General features: G+C 42.6%; 1 protein-coding gene across 4 annotated transcripts in view; it reads right to left on the reverse strand.

The window, feature by feature from the left end:
* LOC112215547 (phospholipid phosphatase-related protein type 5) overlaps positions 1–18,123 on the reverse strand; it is a 103,300-nt gene that overhangs the window by 6,510 nt on the left and 78,667 nt on the right. For all 4 annotated transcript variants that reach the window (XM_024374650.2, XM_024374648.2, XM_024374651.2 and 1 more), the window contains one exon: positions 9,010–9,186. In XM_024374650.2, the coding sequence (XP_024230418.1) occupies positions 9,010–9,186 (177 nt within the window). The remainder of the gene's footprint in view (positions 1–9,009; positions 9,187–18,123) is intronic.

The raw sequence follows: 18,123 nt of genomic DNA on the forward strand, positions 1-18,123 counted from the left end.
GATATCTACAGTCCCAAATGAGCTAACTCAAGCACTCCCTAATGCTAGGGGTTGTTACAGTATGGTACTCAGCTATTACAACATAAGGGACCGGGGGCTGTGACACAGCGATGCCATAGTGTTGTAGTGGAATTTTTAAAATCTGTATTACTTCTCACATTTTCATATCTCCTCTTGCACTTCTTGTTTAATGAAGACTTTAATAATTCGTTAATGAGGTGACTAACAGTCAGTCACTATTTATTTAACCTGTATTTAACTAGGCAAGTCAGTTAAGAACAAATTCTTATTTACACCAGCCAAACCCGGGCGATGCTGGGCCAATTGTGGGCCACCCTATGGGACTCCCAATCACAGCTGGTTGTGATACAGCCTGGATTCGAACCAGGGTGTCTGTAGTGATGCCACTAGCACAGAGATGCTGCGCCACTCGGGAGCCCCCTAAGTAAAACACTTCTAATATAAGCCTGTCTGCCCTTGATTCTCAATTTGATCTGTCGTGATATGAACCGACTTCCGACAGATTAATGACTTTACTCAATCAGATCATCAATCAATGTGAATTTGAGACACCTCATTAAAGTAGCGTCTGATGATCAATCATATGCTTGAGCACCAACCTTGGAATGGTAAACAATAGCATCATGCCACAATAAGAGTTAAATCGATTTACACTTCTTTCATTTCAATGCAATCCTGAGAGGCAGCAAGGATGCTCTGTCTATATGGATGATTTTAAGAATAGAAAACATTCAATATTATTCAAATCACATGAGGTTAACTCTCCTTAGACGATAACCAATGGAAACCTTAGAAGTAGATGGATAAGATATAAATGGAAGGATCTAATGTGTTTGGCTCGCACCAAGTTTGATCGATTAGAATCATTTAGGAAAGGTGGTACTTTATAGCATTGAACAGTGAGCACTAATATCGCTAAACAGTCTGGTAGGTTCAGCTTTAATGAAGAGGTCTTTCTTCAGAGTATATTACAGCATATTCTCCTAGCCTAGCCCAGCCCACTTCCCTATTCATCTCGCTTCCTAGTGCTAGAGAGAGAGAGATAGAAAGAGAGGGAGCGAGAGAGGTGGAGAGAAGAGGAGGAGAGGCGGTTTGATCTTATTTCTCTGGGTCCCCAATCTCTTTCATCCGCTGACATGCCTTATCTGAGCGGAGCGCTGATTACTGGAACTCTCAAACGCGTGTCTCACAGTCTAACATGCATGCAGCACAGACCGTGCACAGAGAGTGTTAGAAACAACACACCTGCACATACAGTGCCTTCGGAAAGTATTACGACCCCTGGACTTTTTCTTCATTTTCTTACGTTTAACATCTCAACATTCTACATACAATACCCTGCAATGACAAAGCGAAAATAGAAATAGATTTGTTATATAAGTATTCAGACCATTTGCTATGAGATTCAAAATTGAGCTCAGGTGCATTCTGTTTCCATTGATCATCCTTGAGATGTTTCTACAATAGTCCACCTGTGGTAAATTAAATTGATTGGACATGATTTGGAAAGGCACATACTTGTCTATATAAGGTCCCACAGCTGACAGTGCATGTCAGAACAAAAACCAAGCTATGAGGTCGAAGGAATTGTTTGTAGAGCTCTGAGACAGCATTGTGTTGAGGCACAGATCTGGGGAAGGGTATCAAAAAAAGTCTGCAACATTGAAGGTCTCCAAAAACACAGTGGTCTCCATCATTCTTAAATGGAAGAAGTTTGGAACCACTAAGAATCTTCCAAGAGCTGGCCGCCCGGCCAAACTGAGCAATTAGGGGAGAAGGACCTTGGTCCGGGAGGTGACCAAGAACCCGATGGTCACACTGAAAGAGCTCAGAGTTCCTCTGTGGAGATAGGATAACCTTCCAGAAGGACAACCATCTCTGAAGCACTCCACCAATCAGGCTTTTATTGTAGAGTGGCCAGACAGAAGCCACTCCTCAGTAAAAGGCACATGACAGCCCGCTTGGAGTTTGCCAAAAGGCACCTAAGGACACTCAGACCATGAGGAACAAGATTCTCTGGTGTGATGAAACCAAGATTGAATTCTTTGGCCTGAATTCCATGTGTCACGTCTGGAGGAAACCTGGCACCATCCCTACGGGGAAGCATGGTGGTGGCAGCATCATGCTGTGGCGATGTTTTTCAGTGGCAGGGACTGGGAGGCTAGTCAGGGTCGAGGCAAAGATGAACAGAGTAAAGCACAGAGAGATCCTTGAATAAAACCTGCTCCAGAGCACTATTTTATTTTAATTTTATTTTAATTTCACCTTTATTTAACCAGGTAGGCTAGTTGAGAACAAGTTCTCATTTGCAACTGCGACCTGGCCAAGATAAAGCGTAGAAATTCGACACATACAACAACACAGAGTTACACATGGAATAAACAAAACATACAGTCAATAATACAGTAGAACAAAAGAAAACAAAAAGTCTATATACAGTGAGTGCAAATGAGGTAAGTTAAGGAAATAAATAGGCCATGGTGGCGAAGTAATTACAATATAGCAATTAAACACTGGAATGGTAGATTGGCAGAAGATGAATGTGCAGGTAGAGATACTGGGGTGCAAAGGAGCAAAATAAATAAATACCAGTATGGGGATGAGGTAGGTAGATACATGTAGATGGGCTGTTTACAGATGGGCTATGTACAGGTGCAGTGATCTGTAAGCTGCTCTGACAGCTGGTGCTTAAAGCTAGTGAGGGAGATGTGAGTCTCCAATTCGTTCCAGTCATGGGCAGCAGAGAACTGGAAGAAAGACGACCAAAGGAGGAATTGGCTTTGGGGGTGACCAGTGAGATATATCTGCTGGAGCGCGTGCTACGAGTGGGTGCTGCTATGGTGACCAGTGAGCTGAGATAAGGCGGGCTTTACCTAGCAGAGACTTGTAGATAACCTGTAGCCAGTGGATTTGGCGACGAGTATGAAGCGAGGGCCAACCAACGAGAGCGTACAGGTCGCAATGGTCGGTAGTGTATGGTGCTTTGGCGACAAAACGGATGGCACTGTGATAGATTGCATCCAGTTTGTTGAGTAGAGTGTTGGAGCCTATTTTATAGACGACATCACCGAAGTCAAGGATCGGTAGGATGGTCAGTTTTACGAGGGTATGTTTGGCAGCATGAGTGAAGGATGCTTTGTTGCGATATAGGAAGCCGATTCTAGATTTAATTTTGGATTGGAGATGCTTAATGTGATTCTGGAAGGAGAGTTTACAGTCTAACCAGGCACCCAGGTATTTGTAGTTGTCCACGTATTCTAAGTCAGAGCCGTCCAGAGTAGTGATGCTGGACGGGCAGGCATGTGCAGGCAGTGATCGATTGAATAGCATGCATTTATTTGCATTTAAGAGCAGTTGGAGGCCACGGAAGGAGAGTTGTATGGCATTGAAGCTTGTCTGGAAGTTAGTTAACACAGTGTCCAAGGAGGGGCCAGAAGTATACAGAATGGTGTCGTCTGCGTAGAGGTGGATCAGAGAATCACCAGCAGCAAGAGCAACATCATTGATGTATACAGAATAGAGAGTCGGCCCAAGAATTGAACCCTGTTGCACACCGATAGAGACTGTCAGAGGACCGGACAACAGTCCCTCTGATTTGACACACTGAACTCTATCAGAGACGTAGTTGGTAAACCAGGTGAGGCAATCATTTGAGAAACCAAGGCTGTTGAGTCTGCCAATAAGAATGTTGTGATTGACGGAGTCGAAAGCCTTGGAAAGGTCGATGAATACGGCTGCACAGTAATGTCTCTTATCAATGGCGGTTATGATGTCGTTTAGAACCTTGAGCGTGGCTGAGGTGCACCCATGACCAGCTCTGAAACCAGATTGCATTGCGGAGAAGGTATGGTGGGATTCGAAATGGTCAGTAATCTGTTTGTTAACTTGGCTTTCGAAGACCTTAGAAAGACAGGGTAGGATAGATATAGGTCTATAGCAGTTTGGGTCTAGAGTGTCAACCCCTTTGAAAAGGGGGATGACCGCGGCAGCTTTCCAATCTTTGGGAATCTCAGACGATACGAAAGAGAGGTTGAACAGGCTAGTAATAGGGGTTGCAACAATTTTGGCAGATATTTTTGGAAAGAGGGTCCAGATTGTCTAGCCCGGCTGATTTGTAGGGGTCCAGATTTTGCAGCTCTTTCAGAACATCAGATATCTGGATTTGGGTAAAGGAGAAATGGTGGGGGCTTTGGCGGGTTGCTGTGGAGGGTGCCGGGCAGTTGACCAGGGTAGGGGTAGCCAAGTGGAAAGCATGCTTATTGAAATGCTTATTGAAATTCTCAATTACAATGGATTTATCGGTGGTGACAGTGTTTCCTAGCCTCAGAGCAGTGGGCAGCTGCTCTTATTCTCAATGGACTTTACAGTGTCCCAGAACTTTTTTCAGTTAGTACTACAGGATGCAAATTTCTGTTTGAAAATGCTTGCCTTAGCTTTTCTAACTGCCTGTGTATATTTGTTCCTAACTTCCCTGAAAAGTTGCATATCACGGGGGCTATTCGATGCTAATGCAGAACGCCACAGGATGTTTTTGTGCTGGTCAAGGGCAGACAGGTCTGGAGTGAACCAAGGACTATATCTATTCCTAGTTCTACATTTTTTGAGAGGGGCATGCTTATTTAAGATGGTGAGGAAGGCACTTTAAAAAAATAGCTAGGCATCATCTACTGACGGGATGAGGTCAATGTCATTCCAGGATACCCCGGCCAGGTCGATTAGAAAGGCCTGCTCGCAGAAATGTTTCAGGGAGCGTTTGACAGTGATGAGGGGTGGTTGTTTGGTTGCAGACCCTTTATGGATGCAGGCAATGAGGCAGTGATCGCTGAGATCTTGATTGAAAACAGCAGAGGTGTATTTGGAGGGCAAGTTAGTTAGGATGACATCTATGAGGGTGCCCGTGTTTACTGATTTGGGGTTGAACCTGGCAGGTTCATTGATAATTTATGTGAGATTGAGGGCATCAAGCTTAGTTTGTAGGATGGCCGGGGTGTTAAGCATGTCCCAGTTTAGGTCACCTAGTAGCACAAGCTCAGAAGATAGATGGGGGGCAAATCAATTCACATATGGTATCGAGGGCACAGCTGGGGGCAGAGGGAGGTCTATAGCAAGCGGCAACAGTGAGAGACTTGTTTCTGGAAAGGTGAATTTTTAGAAGTAGAAGCTCGAATTGTTTGGGCACAGACTTGGATAGTAATACAGAACTCTGCAGGCTATCTCTGCAGTAGATTGCAACACCGCCCCCTTTGGCAGTCCTATCTTGGCAGAAAACGTTATAGTTAGGAATGGAAATTTCAAGGTTTTTGGTGGTTTTCCTAAGCCAGGATTCAGACACGGCTAAGACATCTGGATTGGCAGAGGGTGCTAAAGCAGTGAGTAAAACAAACTTAGGGAGTCGGCTTCTCATGTTAACATGCATGAAACCAAGGCTTTTACATTTACAGAAGTCAACAAATGAGAGCACCTGTGGGGTGGGAGTGGAGCTAGGCACTGCAGGACCTGGATTAACCTCCACATCACCAGAGGAACAGAGAAGTAGGATAAGGGTACGGCTAAAGACTATACGAACTGGCCGTCTAGCACGTTCAGAACAGAGAGTAAAAGGAACAGGTTTCTGGGCACGATAGCATAGATTCAAGGCATAGTGTACAGACAAAGGTAAGGTAGGATATGAGTACATTGGAGGTAAACCTAGGCATTGAGTAATGAAGAGAGAGATATAGTCTCTAGAAATGTTTAAACCAGGTGATGTCATCGCATATGTAGGAGGTGGAACAACATGGTTGGTTAAGGCATATTGAGCAGGGCTAGAGGCTCTACAGTGAAATAAGACAGTAATCACTAACCAGGACAGTAATGGACAAGGCATATTGATATTAGAGAGAGGCATGCGTAACCAAGTGAACATATGGGTCCAGTGAGTGGTTGGGCTGGCTGGGGACACAGCGATTCAGACAGTTAGCAGGTCGATGCTAACAAGCTAACAGTTAGTAGGCCGGGGCTAAACAAGCTAGCAGCTAGTAGACCGGGGCAAGCTAGCAGTTAGCAGGCTGGGTTAGCAAGCAAGCAGTTAGCATGGGCTAGCGGTTACAGACCGGGCAGGTAAGCTAGCAGTTAGCAGGCCGGGTTAGCAAGCAGTTAGCAGGGGCTAGCAGTTAGCAGACCGGGTTAGCAAGCAAGCAGTTAGCAAGGGCTAGCAGTTAGCAGACCGGGCAGGCAAGCTAATAGTTAGCCGACCGGGTTAGCAAGCAAGCAGATAGCAGGGGCTAGAAAGTTAACCTTTGGGGGACGTCGCGATGGGGGTAAGTCTGTTTTTGCCTCTTCGTGCGGGGACGTCGATAGACCAGTCGTGGAATTAGTAGGGTTCCAAGTAGCTCTAGGTAGCTAGCAGGCCTAGCTGGTTAGCATAATGGGCCTTCATGGGGGGCCTGTTGGGAGTCCTCGGGCAGATTATGTCGGTATTCCAGTCGCAGGGGATCTGCGGGGTTCCATGCCCTGTACCGGCTGTAGAAGGGGTCCGGATATTGTAGCCCAGGAGTATACTTCGGTGGTAGCCCAGGAGTATACTTCGGTGGTAGCACAGGAGCCCTGGCCGGCTAGCTTCAAACTAATTTGTGCTTGCTCTGGGATGGAAACGCTAGCCAGGAGTAGTCATCCGGGATTGCGGTTAGCTAGTGGTGAAGATCCAGATGAAAATGTTCAGTTTGCGGTAGGAATCCGGGGATAAAAATAACAGGTCTGTTATGCTCTGGTTAGAGTCACGTTGTTCGAACTGACGAGAGCTTTCCGAGCTGAAGGTTAGCTGATGACCGCTGGCAATGGTTTGCTGACTGATAGCTGGTAGTTAGCTGGCTAGCTTCAGTTGAGGGATTCCAGATCCGAAGTAAATACAAATACTTTAGGAAAAAAAAAAAATCCACGCCACATTGGGTGAGGCGGGTTGCAGGAGAGTATTTAGATGTTGAGGTTTAGCAAAATATTTTAAAGGATATGCGACAAAAAAGATGTAAAACGATATATACAAGGGACACGACAGGACAAAGATGTCTGACTGCTACGCCATCTTGGATTACCACGACTAAGGTCTTCAGACTGGGGCAAAGGTTCACTTCCCAACAGGACAAGCATAAAAGCAAATATAAAACAACATGTACATATAAAAGCATACGACGAAGATCTGAACTGAAGCAGAATAACAAAGGAATGTTATGAACATGGCAGGATCTGATAGAGTTTAACTTAAAGGAATGGGAGCGATATGGGAATGGTGTGGCTGCTAATATCCACATTATGTTTCTCCTGTTCTGGGTAAGGTACAGATATAGATAGTAAGGCCAGTGACTGGTCCAGACAACTGGGACCCCTAGGGAGATGTGTTCACACTCCAACCCCAGCCTCATGGGCCTCCACTGGACTAGCGAGCCAGAAACAGACCCATGACCCAGTCACCTCCAGAGTCGACCAGGAGAACTAGGTGAAGGGAAGATTGCGACAAATGTTCAGCGACAGCAGAAGTACAAACACACAACCACTGTCATTACTGTTCACTGTAAAATCCTTTGTGAGTGTTTGTGCATAAGCGTGCACATGCATGCACGCATGTCTATATTTCAACTGTGCCTCTGCAATCCTTTATCATCCTCGCCACATTTCAATCTGCGTTAAGCCAACTCCTATTTGAGATCATTGCTCCACTTCACTCCATGCTTGGCTTCCCTCTCTGGCCATGATGGATCGCCAGTGCCCAATGGGGGAACGTTACTGTGTGAAAGGGAAAGCCCATTTCTATGTGGAGCAGCAGTACAGAGGAACTGCAGAGCAGCACAATGGGCTTTGCAGGCGTTCCAGCTCCAGTGGATCAGGGGAAAGGCTCTTAGACTCCATAGGAGGGCCCTTGGCGAGGAGAGACAGGTGGGAGAGGACCAGAGGAATTAAGTGGGGCAACTGCCAGTTTGCAGGGTTGGTCAAATCAAATCAAATGTTATTGGTCGCATACACATATTTAGCAGATGTTATTGTGGGTGTAGCAAAATGCTTGTGTTTCTAGCTTCAACAGGGCAGTAATATCTAACAATACACAACAATACACACATATCTAAAAGTTTAAAAAATTATGAAGTATTAGGATGAGCAATGTTGGCGTATGGAGTACATATATATACAGTACCAGTGGGAAGCACACATGCAGAGATCATCCGTTCACCTACTCTGTGTCTCACAAAAATCTCAAATTTTGACTCATCAGACCAAAGCACAGATTTCCACCAGTCTAATGTCCATTGCTCATGTTTCTTGGTCCAAGCAAGTCCTTTCTTATTATTGGTGTCCTTTAATATCTTCTGTATACCACCCCTCCCTTGTCACAACACAACTGATTGGTTCAAACGCATCAAGATGGAAAGAAATTCCACAAATGAACTTTTAACTGTTAATTGAAATGGATTCCAGGTGACTAACTCATGAAGCTGGTTGAGAGAATGCCAATAGTGGGCAAAGCTGTCATCAAGGCAAAGGGTGGATACTTTGAAGAATCTCAAATATAAAATATATTTTAATTTATTTAACACTTTTTTGGTTACTACATGATTCCATATGTGGTATTGCATAGTGTTGATGTCTTCACTATTATTCTACAATGTAGAAAATAGTAAAAATAAAGAAAAACCCTTGAATAAGTAGGTGTGTCCAAACTTTTGACTGGTAGGGTAAGTGAGTGATGTGACAGGTAGGGTATGGGTTAACAACCCTATTCCCGCTATAGTGCACTACTTTTGACCAGAGCACACCATGGTATAACGTAGTGCACTAGATAGGGAATAGGGTACCATGTGGGACACAACCATACTGATGCTGATCCAGGTTCTACAACCCAGTAGTATGGTGTTGAATTTAGGACAGCCTCACAGTCCCAAGAAGTTGGTGTTGATGCTGTCCTAATACGCACACCAGATATTGTAACAATTTTGATGCTGCTGCAGGACAGGTTCTTACCAGGAAGGTAGCGATGGCCAGTCCTATGATGAAGCCAGCGATGACATCAGACCAGTGGTTCCGATACTCAGCCACTCTGTTGAGTCCTGTGAGGAAGGCCAGACACATCAGACCCAGGGACAGCACAGGCTTGGCTAGCCGCGTCCCTTTGGCTTTCACCGTGCACGTGATGTAACTCTGGTGAGAGGGAAGAAGAAGATGGGAATGGTTCAATGAATTTCACTGTTATTCCCTCACATTTTATAGACAACTAGATGCTTTCTCCTAGGGAATGTACATATATTTATAGTTCTTTACAAAGAAGTAGACATCCTCCCACCCTTACCTTCATACCGATAGACTGCACATAGCCAAATCAGTGCTTAATCTTCCTTATACGGCATTGGTGTCATCTCTCAAACAGAGCAAATGGGACCGCATACAACATATAGGAACCATAGACATCTTGAGAATGTCAATACTATATTAATTCAGCAACAACAGAGTGTATCAATGCCTGCGACAGTATATATGTGTCCCCCGTGTGACTAGGACTGTATAGAGCTGGGTCTCTATTCAAGTAAATGGTTTCTCATCTAAAGTACAGTATATCCGAGGTGGGTACAGGGCTGTCGGTGGATGTGTTGTTTCTAACTAACTGTCGCCTCTTTGCCCCCCTGCTCTACCTGAGAGGGAAAGACAGATAGACACAGATTGAGAGAGCGTAGGGTACTGGTGGAAAAGAGAGACAGACAGAAAGAAAGAAAAAGAGGGTGGTGGGGTGTGGGAGTGAGAGACAGACAGACAGAGAGACAGACAGACATACAGAGTGAAACACACAGAGTACACAGCTGCCCCTGTCTCAGTGCTAAATTAGGAAGCCTGTGAGTCAAGCAGTGAGAAAGTGCCCGGAGCGGTGCCTCCTCTAACCCAGCTGGGACACAGATGATAGAGGGGGACTAAACAGGCCCTGTCACTCTTCTTAATTGTTTTAATCATTCTGATATGACATGGCATGGTGACAGTGGGACTCAAAATTCTCAAAAGTAACTTAAAAGTGACTGTAACATTCATTTAAACATGTTGCAAATGAGCTTAAAAGGCAATTGAATGGCCCTTAAAACGTAACTAAACAAACGGAGAGAAAACAAATGCCCATTGTCCCACTGTCGTTACATGGCTGGAGAAGTAGAGGAGAGGAAACATGATTAAGAGTTTTGTTTTCCCTTGTTGTAGTCCTCTGAAGTGAAGCCACACGCTTTATAACGAATCCCTCATGTCAGAGCGGCAGATGAGTAATTGTATTTTTCATTAGTGCAAACTCTACGCTCTGAGGGCACATTACCCATTGTTATCTCTCTCTCTATGGACTCAAAGGTTGCATGTACCCTGACCCATTTTCATTCCTTCTCTCCTCTGGGGGATAGAAAGAGATACACAACATTAGATTTAAAAAAATCTTTCTCTATCTCGCTCTGCGTTAGTTTATGACATCTCTACATGACATGAGTTGACGTCAAGTAAAAAAAAATTATGCACTGTTCCAAAGGCAGAAAATGCACTATAAAAGTTTGCCATTTTAAATCAGAGATTTTGTATTGATTTCCGCTGGGTTAATGATAGCAGTGATATAGCATGATGATCATCGTCACGGTTGATGAACCACTGCTTTACGAGACAGTCGTTCCTTCCTGCAGGATAACAAACTACGATGAATACCATCACCACCTCCTTCACCATATCTCCCCATGCAGAAAGAACCTGATTAAAAACAGTTAAACCCAATGATAAGCTCTTCTGTGTGTAAAATGAAATCCCAGTAAATCCCCCAAAAGGCGATAGTGGTTCAGTCTTACTGCTGATTGACCTTAACATTTGGAATGGTCTGGCCCATTATGTGGTGATTCACTGTATCCCCAGAGCTTTCATTAAAACAGTGACTATACTGTGGTCAGGGTAGTGGTGGTGTGTGTGTGAAGGGAAACTTTCTCCCACTCAGGTCAAGGGCATTGCTCACAGTCCTTCCCAGGGGCCATGTGTGGTAAGTTGTTAAAAACGTATACATTTCACACATGACGACACTCTTACTATGTCCCTCCAAAAATGTCCTCCGAGGCAGTAATCCAATCTACCCAATGGGTGAGGTCAACTTGATTTCAACCATCTAATAGCCTTACAGAATGCTTTACACAGGAGTTGAAGCTCCGACCTACATTTTCTTTTTTAATGTCACATATTAAGTGACATTTGTACTGTCACTAATCAAGGATTGTCAGTTAAATGGGAGTGGGACACTATAAATATATTCTGAAGAGATGAAGAAGAGTGACAATGTCCTTTACTGACAACCTTTCAAAGATCAATCTCTCCCACAGAGTTAGCATGCTGTCATACTCTACTGACTGACTGGATATACTGTCAAACCCATCCTGTATAGAGGTCTTAAGGTTTTAAAACCACAATCTGTACATTTTGCACATAAAGATAAAGTCAAATGACTTCATTCATTATATTTGGTTGTGCATACCATCAAAGAGTGGACTGCCATTGAATGTCTTTGGACTGCCTTTCAATGGGAACATACCATTCTCAGCCATAATGTACTAGGTAAGCCTATAATACAGTACAGTATACAACAATCACATTGTCTCATTCAGATTATCCCATACAACAGATTCTAGATGATGTCCACAAGCCAAGCATTTGATCCTGCTATGGGCTCATTACCAGCAGCCTGTAATAATGCTCCAGACAATGAGGGAATAACAGGAGTAATCACCAATCTCCATAGTGCTGCTTTACAGTAGCATGCAGAAAGCTAACTTCTGTCAGGGGTTCACCTTGGGGTCATGATAGGGGCTGTACCAAATGTTTGATGTATTATAATAATTGATTTGGCTTATGTTGTGTTATAGGGTACTAGACTACAGACTAACAATATATATATTAATTATATTGTTATATTATTGTTATATTATATTGTTATATTATTATATTGTTCCACAGTCTTTTCTAATCTCTGCCTCATAAAAAAAACTGTCTGAGAAATGTGTGACTGTGACATAATTTGAGTCAATTGGAGGCGTACCTGTGGATGTACATTTGAAGTCGGATGTTTACATACACTTAGGTTGGAGTCTTTAAAACTCGTTATTCAACCACTCCTGTCACGACGTCCGCCAAAGTCGGTTCCTCTCCTTGTTCGGGCGGCGTTCGGCGGTCGATGTCACCATCGCCGATCCACTTTTAATTTTCCATTTGTTTTGTCTTTGTATTACACACCTGGTTTCAATTCCCCAATTACTTGTTCATTATTTACCCTCTGTTCCCCTATGCCTGGTTGTGAGTAATTGTTTGTATGTAGTATGGCCCGTTAATATGGGCTCTATTATATTTGTATATTTTGAGTAAAGTATGTTTATTTATTCATATCTGCTGTCCTGCGCCTGACTCTTCTACACCAGCAACACACAGACCACATTACAACTCCACACATTTCTTGTTAACAAACTATAGTTTTGGCAAGTCGGTTAGGACATCTACTTTGTGCATGACACAAGTCATTTTTCCAACAATTGTTACAGACAGATTATTTCACTTATAATTCACTGTATCACAATTCCAGTGGGTCAAAGGTTTACATACATGAAGTTGACTGTGCCTTTAAACAGCTTGGAAAATTCCAGAAAATTATGGCAGGGCTTTAGAAGCTTCTGATAGGCTAACTGACATAATTTGAGTCAATTGGAGGTGTACTTGTGGATGTTTTTCAAGGCCTGCCTTCAAACTCAGTGCCTCTTTGTTTGACATCATGGGAAAATCAAAAGAAATCAGCCAAGACCTCCACAAGTCTGGTTCATCCTTGGGAGCAATTTCCAAACACTTGAAGGTATCACGTTCCTCTGTACAAACAATAGTACGCAAGTATAAAAACCATGCAGCCGTCATACCGCTCATGAAGGAGACGCAAAAAGTAGAAATCAATCCCAGAACAACAGCAAAGGAGCTTCTGAAGATGCTGGAGGAAACAGGTACAAAAGTATCTATATCCACAGTAAAAACAAGTCCTATATCGACATAACTTGAAAGGCCTCTCAGCAAGGAAGAAGCCACTGCTCCAAAACTGCCATAAAATAGCCAGACACGGTTTGCAACTGCACATGGGGACAAAGATCGTACTTTTTGGAGAAATCTGTTGAAACAAAAATAGAACTGTTTGGCCATAATGACCATCATTATGTTTGGAAGTAAAAGGGGGAGGCTTGCAAGCCGAAGAACACCACCCCAACCGTGAAGCACGGGGGTGGCAGCATCATGTTGAGGGGTTGCTTTGCTGCAGGAGGAACTGATGCACTTCACAAAATAGATGGCATCATGAGGGGGGAAAATGATGTGGATATTTTGGAGCAGCATCTCAAGACATCAGTCAGGAAGTCAAAGCTTGGTCGCAAATGGGTCTTCCAAATGGACAGTGACCCCAAGCATACTTCCAAAGTTGTGGCAAAATAAGGACAACAAAGTCAAGGCATTGGAGTGGCCATCACAAAGTCCTTACCTCAATCCTATAGAACATTTGTGGGCAGAACTGAAAAAGGGTGTGCGAGCAAGCAGACCGACAAACTTGACTCAGTTACACCAGCTCTGTCAGGAGGAATGGGCCAAAATTCACCCAACTTATTGTGGGAAGCTTGTGGAAGGCTACCCGAAACGTTTGACCCAAGTTAAACAATTTAAAGGAAATGCTACCAAATACTAATTGAGTGTATGTAAACTTCTGACCCACTGGGAATGTGATGAAAGAAATAAAAGCTGAAATAAATAATTCTCTCTACTATTATTCTGACATTTCACATTCTTAAAATAAAGTGGTGATCCTAACTGACCTAAAACAGGGCATTTTTACTGGGATTAAATGTCAGGAATTGTGAAAAACTGAGTTTAAATATAGTTGGCTAAGGTGTATGTAAACTTCAGACTTCAACTGTACCTTTAGGAAACTAGTCAAACACTGGAACTAGTAAAAGGGATATTTGCTACGTGGGATATACAGTGCCTTCAGAAAGTATTCACACCGCTTGATTTTTTCCCACATTTGTGAACGACCGGCTCGATTCGGTCTTATGTAGCAAATTTTGAAATTGTGTTTTTTACATTGGATAAAAGTAGAGACTTCGAGCTAGAAAATGGTATATCATACACTACATTTGAGGAAAAATGGTAAAGTAATTCTGCTTTGAAAGTTGATATTTCCGCCTTTTGAGAAAATGGCCCTTGAATGTTTTGGTACACCTACTGGAGAGCTTCTCTCTGTCTACCTCCATTCAGCATCGTTCACACACTCTTAAGCCTTAGCCCCACCATTCTTCAAAGATTCACATGTGAGGCCATGTGCTACACAGAGTGAGTACGGTAGTGTACAAAACAACCGAAGATTTCAAGAATAAGGCTGGTTTATACTATGTATATCAACATGTCTGTAGGCAGTTGTCACAGTGACATCCTGATATTCTATTGTATTTTGTTTAGACATGTAGCTAGCTAGCTAAACAGTATACAATGGGTGGGTCTAATCCTGGATGCTGATTGGTTAAAACTGCATTCCAGCCTGTGTCTATTCCACAAGTTACCACTGGCTAAAGCTATGATGTTGAAATGCATATTTACTCTGTTCCATCTCACTGCGCAATCCACTGCCTCATCAGCCCAGCCAGGCAATTTATGAACTTGATCGCCACTATAAAAAGCATCTAGACATTATCTCCCATTTCTTTTAGACTAGCATTTGGTTTTTCAATAGCGGAGATTTGTATAAACCTTGCTGTCTGTCTCTTCGACATTTGCAACATTGTTTCAATATTGAAATTCAATCTCCAGCTGTCCCATAGTAATGAACGTGCCGGGAGTCGGGATGAGAGAGACAGGCAGACAGCTTTTCTCAGCCAGTCGAAATCATGAATCAGCTGGCATCATTTTTATGGATCTATACAAAGAAATGTCAATAGCGAACAAGTAAAACGAAACGAATTGCAGCTTCAGTTTTAAGTGATTGTGTTAGCTGTGTTGTTGGCTAGCTCCTCTGAACAACAGTGTCCTGACAAGAGAGCATAATTGCACATCATTAGCTCATTGTTATGGATGTATCCAAATAAAATAGCTTAAACAAACACAAATGCAGCGACTTTGCTGTTATTCTGGCTGCATTGTGACTGTAAGTTATCCGTAGTTGGCTAGCTAGCAAGGGATAAAATCGTTGCCAGCCAGTATGGCAATAGAACATTTAGAACGAATGACTGGGTCGCGTCCATAGATACAGAACAAAAAAACCTAATGATTGTGTTGCATCTCTGGCAACGGAACCGATAGAACGAACGACCAGCCGGCTTGGGTAGCATCCTTTGATTTGTGTCGGGACTATATTTTGTGGAAGGATGAAATAGTATTAATAAATTCATCAAAATAATATTTTTATAAAAATATGACAATCATTACTTGAATATGTTGGTAACCCATTGTACTAAAGTGAAATTGCCCTCGAAGCTGGTGTTTGGAGGATATATTGGCACAGGTGTTGTTAGGCCTGACATATTCCCAACTCATAATGTTACGACTCTGCATGAATCTGCTGGTAGCTAAAGCTAACCAACTAGCTAGGTTCAATATTAGCTAGCTAGCTAACATTAGGCTATTACTAGCAATGCAAATGGCTGCCCTTAGTTTGAAGATGTAATCTGGAGACAGGTGTTTTATACAACAGCCTTTTTCTCTATGTTCTTTTTTAGACTCCCCCCACATTATTTGAAATTAATAAAAAATGAGTTAATAAGTTTTCAACCCTTTTGTTATGGCAAGCCTAAATAGGTTCAGGAGTAAAAACATGCTTAACAAGTCACATAATAGGTTGCATGGACTCTGTGCAACAAGTGTTTAACATGATTTTTAAATGACTACCCCATCTCTGTACCCCACACATACAATTATCTGCAAGGTCCCTCAGTCGAGCAGTGAAATCCAAGCACAGATTCAACCACAAAGACCAGGGAGGTTTTCAAATGGTTCGCAAAGAAAGGCACCTATTGGTTGATGGCAAAAAAAGAAGCAGACAATGAATATTCCTTTGAGCATGGTACAGTTATTAATTACACTTTGGATGGTGTATCAATACGCCCAATCACTACAGATATATAGGTGCCCTTCCTAAGTCAGTTTCCGGAGAGGAAGGAAACCGCTCAGGGATTTCGAGTTTAATGGCTGTGATAGGAGAACACTGAGGATGGATTAACAACATTGTAGTTCATTCACAATACTAACATACAGTGGTTCCTCTTTTAAAAGTTGCAGTGTACTACAGTGTAAAAGGCGCAGCTTGCATGGTGCAGAATTCTATGGCATGTTATTTAAGTGTGAACCACTGGTACCATTAATGCTTGTTAGTGCTAGTTTGACAACCAGAGGGCATCTTTAAGAAGCATTTGATAGCCTTCAATAATGGCTTTACTAGAGAATGCGGACACGCAGGAGACCGGGATTCAATTCCCCGACGGGGGGAAGGAGTAGGCTGTCCCTTTAAATAAGAATTTGTTCTTAACTGATTTCATATGTGTTATTTCATAGTTGTGATGTCTTCACTATTATTCTACAATGTAGAAAATAGTACAAAAATAAAGAAAAACCCTGGAATGAATAGCTGTCCAAACTTTTATTGGTACTTGCTTAATTCATTTGATTAATATTATGGTGTTTCTATTCCAAGAAAAATTCTGTCAGGATGGTATGGAAAATATTGGCGCTGTATAACGTGACAGTCGGGAGTAGAACGTGGCACTGTTGAACGTGACTGTCGGGAGTACAGTACTGGGCTAATTAGCTAAAGAATCCCTGTGTCATGCGGTCTTGTGGGAGACCGGGGTTCAATTCCCTGACAGGGACAAAGGTGTAGGCTGTCCTTGTAAATAAGAATTTGTTCTTAACAGACTTGCCTAGTTAAATAAAGGTTACACTAAGAGTATAGCATTTCTACACTCAAATTTTCTAATTCTAATCTAAGCAATACCCAAACGGAGATTCAGTGAAAATAAAAATCTCACTGATTTATCAAGACCAGTCCCAACGCTTGTCTCAGAGCAGCATGAAATTGTGCTAAAATAGTTGTAGGCTATTGCTTCTAACTTCAATATGCTCTTTAAATAAATAAGACCTACACCACTTTGACCAGCACATTACTCACTAGTGAGACTCATGTCGCCTACGGTAGGCCTACAGTATATCGAAAAATAAGTTGTGACTCTCCGCCAATAATTACATATAGAGGATTGGAGGATATGTCTGTAATTCAGTGACATTTATTCCCATAGTAATTTGTTATGGATCCATAACTAAATAAACATTGGCATTTTGAAAGAGTATTTTTATCATCATTTTTTTAACGAAAGCATAAAGATGCCATTATTAGTTACATTGTTTAGTTTGAACGTGCAGACTGGCACTAATAACAGAACCGCGGGAACGTTTCCCTTGTCAGCGCCATTATTAGTGCAATGCCCTTAGTGTTGCCAGTGTGGCGGGGTGGCTAGGTCGGTCTTCTGTGCATGGCTCTGCGGCCCATCCCGTGCCCCCTGCCCTCGTGCCTTGAACCTCGTGCTCTTTCAGTGGATACAGCTGGAGAACTGCAAGACAATCCCATTGTGTGCCACTCGGGAGCCATGAACAATATGACCAATATATATTGTCCTCCTAATAACAGGGTTTATAATATATATGTGAGAATATCCAATGGGCTTTCATATCATTCTAAATTAATAATAATAAGAATAATCACTTTCTTTAAAAAAATAACAATATTTTGGAGATGATTTCATTTTCAAATAACGTAAAATGACCGAGAAAATGATAATTCTGGAACATGGGGTGAGACATTGTTACTAATTTGTAAATAAAGCCAGTATGTTATTTAGAATGATTTATTTCTGTTTTTAGAGGGAGAGAAACCAAAAACCTACAATCATCTCATAGGTCTCCCAGTTGAGGGCAGCACGGGTATTGAACCAGCATCTGTAGCAACACAGTGTCTTAGACCATTGGACCCCATTAGACCCCTCAGGCGCTGTATAACGTGACCGGTCGGGAGTGGCCTACACT

Source organism: Oncorhynchus tshawytscha, linkage group LG16, assembly GCF_018296145.1.
Source record: "Oncorhynchus tshawytscha isolate Ot180627B linkage group LG16, Otsh_v2.0, whole genome shotgun sequence".
Lineage (NCBI taxonomy): Eukaryota > Metazoa > Chordata > Actinopteri > Salmoniformes > Salmonidae > Oncorhynchus > Oncorhynchus tshawytscha.